The sequence below is a fragment of the Galeopterus variegatus genome, unplaced genomic scaffold (genome assembly GCF_000696425.1).
Source record: "Galeopterus variegatus unplaced genomic scaffold, G_variegatus-3.0.2 Scaffold682, whole genome shotgun sequence".
In the NCBI taxonomy this organism is placed as follows: Eukaryota; Metazoa; Chordata; class Mammalia; order Dermoptera; family Cynocephalidae; genus Galeopterus; species Galeopterus variegatus.
In genome coordinates this window covers 267424-274464 of record NW_007726793.1, presented here as the reverse complement: position 1 = coordinate 274464, position 7041 = coordinate 267424, and the positions used below count along the sequence as shown (strand labels likewise).

At 36.7% G+C, this 7041-nt stretch overlaps 1 protein-coding gene across 2 annotated transcripts in view; it reads left to right on the top strand.

The window, feature by feature from the left end:
* BMPR1B (bone morphogenetic protein receptor, type IB) overlaps window positions 1–7041 on the top strand; it is a 58049-nt gene that overhangs the window by 878 nt on the left and 50130 nt on the right. For both annotated transcript variants that reach the window (XM_008571336.1, XM_008571337.1), the window contains exon 2: window positions 6713–6869. In XM_008571336.1, coding sequence (XP_008569558.1) covers window positions 6727–6869 — 143 coding nt within the window. In that variant the 5' untranslated portion in view covers window positions 6713–6726. The remainder of the gene's footprint in view (window positions 1–6712; window positions 6870–7041) is intronic.

Sequence of the window (7041 nt, the reverse complement as noted above, 5' to 3'; positions counted from 1 at the left end):
TTTTTTTTTTTTTTTTTTTTTTTTTTGTCTTTTGTCTTTTTCCGTGTCCGGCAACGGATCGCAACCCTCAGTGTTGCCCCCGTACCGGACCGGGGACCGGCAACGGAATCGCAACCCTCGGTGCTGCTCCCGCGCCTCGCTCAGCCAGTGAGCGGGAACCGGTCTGTATGTGGGATCCGAACCCTCGGGCAGGAGCGCCGCTGCGCTTCCCAAGCGGCGCACTTATCCAGTGCGCCACCGGGCCGGCCCTCACTGGCCCTTTCTTTCAAATGTGGATTAGACATTAAGAAAATCTTATAATCTTTCTTTTTTTTAGAGTGTTCTTAGCTTTTAGGGTGAGTCTAACCAGATTTATTCGTTCTGCTGATCCTTCTCTTACCCCTTATAATTGGTTAACCTCCAAATTATTACTCAATTATTTTAATTTTATCTGGTTATTGGAAATATGAGTTGTGTGGTAATGATTTCATTCACAGGGAATTAAATACATAGATTAATAAACAGCAATTGCATGTTTTTACATAAATTACGTCTTTGGTTTTATTATTTTGATGAAAGCAAGTGAGGAACTCTCCACTTCTCTCACATTTGCATTTAACCCTTCATTTAGTAATGCTTAATTAAAAGCAGTCATTTTCTCGTGTCACTACTTTTACTTATTCAGTTCACATTCTGTGAAGGCAAACTTACATACTCATTCCAAATGTTACCATGGCTTGTAGAAATGGTATCTGTGTTATGAGCTAGCAATAGTTCTATCTTTTTGTTCTTGTGAATATGTTTCTGGTAAAATAGCATATACTCTGTACGTTAAAATGTTAATAAGTATATTTAGAAAGATTAGAAGCAATATTTTAACATCATGATCTTTATATGAAGGATGCTTCTTACTTGATTTTTCCAGTATTAAGAGAGCCAGGATTTGACTTTATAGTGGATTTAGTGTTACTACCAAGCCACGTTCATTGGTCCAGTGGTGAATCCCATAATGAAGGTTAGCTAGAGAAGTACCTTCTTCTTGGCTGGATTCTCTTTTTTGATGTCCTAGTTCTTCATCGTTTAGTGAAGTTCTTCATTCTACATCAGGATATGAGACTATTTCCGTATTTTGAACTGACAAGCAGTTTGCAAATTCACTTAAATAGCTCCAACTATTAACTGCTTTGATTTGCTTCTCCATAGATCCATGCAGATGTCAAAACAGGAATTAGGGCCCTTTTGAATGCACTCTATGAAAACTTCATGATACAGAATTCAGTATTCACCAACCAAGATAATTATGTTTTTCTACAAAAAGTAGGATCTGCATGCACAATGCACTTCCTTAATATCTGTATAATGATGTGAATCCTCTCTATTTTCTCTCTCCCCCACCCCCCCACACAGAGGCTACAATGGACTTACCATATTACATATATTATTTCAAAATCTGCTGTTTTAAATTTGTTTTTATCATAGTTTAAAGAGTTTTTTTTTCTTTTAAAGCATCCACCCAATTTCTCCCTCTCTAGTAGCAACTACTCCTATGCCTCTTTTCATTCTTTCTTTTGATATATCTCTAAATAAATACCTGTACTGATACCTTTTGATTGTTTAATTTTAGGCTTTACCTTTGACTTTCCACTATGGAAGATGAGGATTTAGTTCTTTTTACCATTCACAAGCCCCATATCATGCACACATGTTTTTATCTCCCGTCCTGTATGAATATGAGTTAAAATATTTGTTTCCTTGGTGTCCTGTGTTCCCATCACGAATTTATTTCCGAACTCTCGGTTAGTTTAAATTTAAAATACATAAGTTGTTCTATTAATTTCAACCTCCTGGAGATCCCTCCACCAGTCTTTTGACCTGCCTTCAGTGAGGCCTGTTGCTCTTCAGGTTGAGTGAATAGATCTCATCTTATTATCCGCATTTACCATTATCTTGAGGGTGTACTTCACCTTCCTCTTGGATTAAATTTCCTGTGAGCAGGAGCCTATTTCTTTTGTTTTCTTGTTTATACCTTCATTTGGATGGAACATCTTCTCCAATAACTTTCCAAGAAAGATGCATGGTAGTTACATTTTTGACACCTTGAAAACATTAAATGTATTTTTCCTACTCTCTCACTTAATTTGTAATTTGTCCAGGTATTGATTTCTGGATTTGGAATACTTTTTACTCAGAATTTTTAAGGCATTACTCTATTGTATTCTAGTTTCTGGTTTTGCTAAAGGAAGTTCAATGCCACACTTATTTTAATCTCTTTTATTTTTCTCTCTCTCTCTCATTTGCCTCTCTCTATACAAAAATTGTGGGCCTCTCTTTGTCTCCAGTGTTTTATAAAATTTTGCAATGACATACCTTGGTTATGGGTCCTTTAAAAGTAGAAATCCATGATTTTCCTTTATGGGAATTTTGCATAATTTATTTATTTGATGATTTTCTCCTTTCTGTTTTTCAAGTTTCTCCTTCTAGAGCCAATATTATTTGGATGTTGAATTTCCTGGATTGATGCTCTAAGTTACCTAGCTTTTCCATCTCTGTATTTTGCTCTATGCCATCTTTTGCTGAGATTTTCATTTATGCAATCATATTTTTAGTTTCTTATTTTTTCTCTTTTTATAACAATGTGTTCTTGTTTCACTGACGTAATGTACTTTTTATAAGTTGATATAATGTATTCTTTATAAGCTGAGTTTTTTTCCTTAATTTTTACTTCCCTCCATATGATCTATTTCATCCAAGTGGTTTTTCTCTGTGTATTTGTTTTGTTCTCTGTCTTTGATGTTTAAGGCTTTCTTCAAATATCTAGTGACCCTGAATTAGTGACTCATGCATAAAAAAATGGAGCACTGGAAGAGTTGATTGGGAGCTCTGTGCCCAGGGCTAGATCTTGTGACTAGCTGGCCTCGCAGTAGGATAACACTGCAGGGCTGTTTTACCGAGAAACCCTCAGTATCCCTATCTTTAGGCTTTTTATTTGTTCTTGACCCGGTCAATTTCCCCAGTAAAGAAGGCATAAGCCAGGCTGCGTTGAGTTCTGGAAGCCATGTGCAGGAAGAGGACTGGAGGTGACAACATGTGGTGTGAATGTCCACTGAATGTTTGCAGTAAGGTGGTACTCCTGCCCTCCTCCATGCTTGGTTTCCTAAGTCCCTGGCCTTGATGGTGAAAAAGGAAAATAAGGAAGGCATCTCAGTGATCTGTGTATTAGATTTACCCTTCTAATCCTTTACAGGGGTGGGGAAGAAATGTTACTAGTCTAGTCTATAGTGAATGGGAGAGGGTATTTTAAGCTCTAACTACTTGTAAAATAAATTTTCAGCCTCCTTCTGTTTTTAATATCCCTATCACTCTCACTTCTAGAAGTGCCCAATGACATCACTTCTGGAGTCTTTTGGGGGTGTTGATTGATAAAATTATTTTGCTTCTTGGCTTCTCCCCATGATTGGCCTGGGAATCAGCTCTCTTGGCTTTGTTAAATCAGTTACTGCTTGTCCTTCTGCTTTTCAGTCTTTTATTGCTAGTGTCTCCCCTCTTGATCTCTTTTATTGTAGGTTCATAGTTTTGCCCCTTTTCTTTTTATTGTAGTAGGATTTTATAACTAGAATACCCTGTGATCTGCCATTTTAACCAAAAATTCTGTTTTAAGATTCTTTCTTGTCAATAAATATACTTCTACATCAATGCTTTCTTTCTTTCTTTCTTTCTTTCTTTCTTTCTTTCTTTCTTTCTTTCTTTCTCTCTCTCGCTCTCTCTCTCTCTTTCTTTCCTTTCTTTCTTTCCTTTCTTTCTTTCCTTTCTTTCCTTCCTTTCTTTCCTTCCTTTCTTTCCTTCCTTCCCTTCCTTCCTTCCTTCCTTCCTTCCTTCCTTCCTTCCTTCCTTTCTTCCTTCCTTTCTTTCCTTTCTTTCCTTTCTTCCTTTCCTTCCTTCCTCTCCTTCCTTCCTCTCCTTCCTTCCTTTCCTTCCTTCCTTTCCTTCCTTTCTTTCCTTCCTTCCTTCCTTCCTTCCTTCCTTCTTCCCTTCCTTCCCTTCCTTCCCTTCCTTCCCTTCCTTCCCTTTCTTATTTAAAGATGACCGGTAAGGGGATCTCAACCCTCGGCTTGGTGTTGTCAGCACCACGCTCAGCCAGTGAGCCAACCGGCCATCCCTATGTAGGATCCGAACCCGTGGCCTTGGTGTTATCAGCACCACACTCTCCTGAGTGAGCCATGGGCCGGCCCTACATCAGTGTTTTAATGGCTACATAGGAATTTCATTTTAGAGATATAACTAACCCCCCACTGTTATAAACATGGATTGATATAAACAAAATTGCAAAGAACCTTCTTCTAGCTAAATTTTGTACCACTCTTTAATTTAAATACATTCACAATGTGAGAAAATCATGAATCTGCTCTTAAAATGTTTCTTACAAACTGACATCTTATTTCCAATTGTATATTTCATTTTCAATTTTGGACTATTCATTGTAAACATCCTATTAACAACTTGTTTGACTAGATGGTAAATTCTGTATATGTTTAGTTCATCCCAGTTAGCCAGCCTGTGCCTGGAATATGGTAAACCCTCAATACATATTTGCTAAGTAGACATCTGCATAATAAGTAAATTTTTTTTTTCTCCTTTTTGTCTTTTTTACTGACCGGTAACGGGATCGCGACCCTCGGTGTTGCGCCCGCACCGCGCTCAGCCAGTGAGCGGGAACCGGTCTCCACATGGGATCTGAACCCTCGGCGGGAGCGCCGCCGTGCTCCCAAGCGGTGCACTCTCCAGTGCACCACTGGGCCGGCCCATAATAAGTAAATTTTATTTTGTTTTAAAACTTCAAAGAAAAGTTTAAAGTAATAAGTTTAAAGTATCCTATTTTCATCACTTTGTCTCTTGAGGTAAATTGAGAACCAGATTTGAAAAGAAGGAACTCACCATGACAGGGTGATATATAGGCATAGCTACACACAGCGCATCTGGATAGCAAGTAGTGCCATATGCTTATGTGGACAGACTTGTAACAAATGTCTCTCAAGATAAAACACTAACATGAACTATGTTTAACTGCACTTTATTTTGGAATTTAACTTAAGGATGAGAATCCTATTGTATAGAAATAATATATACCTGTTGAGATTTATTGTGTGGTTAAATTAAATATTATTTGATTAATCTAGTTGACTGTTTCTCAAAGTGGGGTCTATGCATCATCAGTTTTGGAATGACATTAAATCTTGTTGAATATGCTCTTTTCCTTGGCTCAAGCAAGATCTACAGAATCAGAATCACCGTGAGTGAGTAGGGCAGGATTCTGCATATAACAAGCTCCCCAAAAGCCTCAGGTGCCCACTAGAATCAACTTGTCTCTTCTCGACTAAATTTATAAGCAACTGTTTAAGAACATTAGAGGCACATCTTATATAAATTTGAAAAATCCAATGAAATTTTAGAGCTAATGATAAGAAAGGAAATTCTAATAAATGGATTGAACATGTTTTATTGCTTTTTCCTTCAACTATTATTCTGTAAGAATTTGACTAATTAGCTTACCATGCAGAAAGTCAGGAAAATTATCACAGGTTTTTGTCCCTAAACTTCTCATTCTCTGATGTAAAACCAATGCCTAGTGGCATCCATTTGTGGTTTTAAAAAAATAACAAATGCACACTGTACACATCTATTGCATATATTGCACTTCTAACCTAAAATTTCAGTTTTTTAACCCAATGGTCTTTATTTTAGGTAATATTTTTGTTGGAATTTGATTTAATTATAGACAAGCTGATGTATTATGAGAGAGATTTTAAATTGAACATTGCTCAAGGTGACAATTTATGCAGTGACATGGCATGTATAAGAGCCCTTACCACAGTGCCCAGAACATAACAGGTATCAATTAATGCACTCCCCCTTCTATGTAACATATACGCTTTAAGCTCTTGACATGAGGTGTAGTACTTATAATTATCTCCATTTTAAGGATAAGAAAAGGAGGCACAACAAGATTATTTATGAAGTTACCCAAGGCCAATTAACTGGTAAATAGTGAAGGCTAATATTCAACCCAGAAAATCTGTCTCTAAGAGCTCATGTCTGCAATAGCTTCTTCCATCAAAGATGATAGAAACATCACTACAATAATAGGTAGGCACTTTTATATGTAAAAGCTGATGGAACAGATGTATCTTTTGAAATATATCTTGATATTAATTAAGTTTTTGTCTTCCTACACAATTTTGCAGATTAAATATTTATAGTAATTTCTTTAAAAAATATACACCCAAAGAGTGACCCTGTGATATGGTAAAAGACTTACCAATCTGGATTCGAATGCTGGCTCTATGATTTATTGGCTGTGTGCAGGCCACTTGAACTTTGAATCTCAATATTCTCATCTGAAATATGGGGATGATAATTTACCTATAGTATTTTAATAGAGTAGAGATAATCTGTGTAATAGTGACTCATTGAGCTCCTTGTACTCAATTAAATACAGCTCTTGTAATTTAAAATACTATCCTGAAAGGATTATGGAATGTCTTTGTTTTATATAAGACATGTACTATATAGGAGTTATAATTTTTATCAAAACATCAAAATATCTGTTTTCTGTTTAGATCTTCAAGGATGATGAATACTTCATTTTTTATTTAATCTCATATTGTCCTTTGGAGAGAAATCTGTGGTTGGCTATCCCACAGATATTTAACTCTCACTCTTTTCTTCTTTTCAGCAGACTTCCTTAGTACCATGCTTTTGCGAAGTTCAGGAAAATTAAATGTGGGCACCAAGAAAGAGGATGGTGCGAGCACAGCCCCCACTCCTCGTCCAAAGATCTTGCGTTGTAAATGCCACCACCACTGTCCAGAAGACTCAGTCAACAATATTTGCAGGTTGGTGATATAAGTGATTTAAACTTAAACAAAAAGTCATACTTTTTGACTATAGAACTGTAGGTTAATGTTTCCAAGAGCACATTTTGGAGACTAATGCCTAACTCCCTTAACTCTCAGAGCTATGCCTGCATTTAGAGAAATATCGAATTGTGTTTTGCCCTGAAGTGGT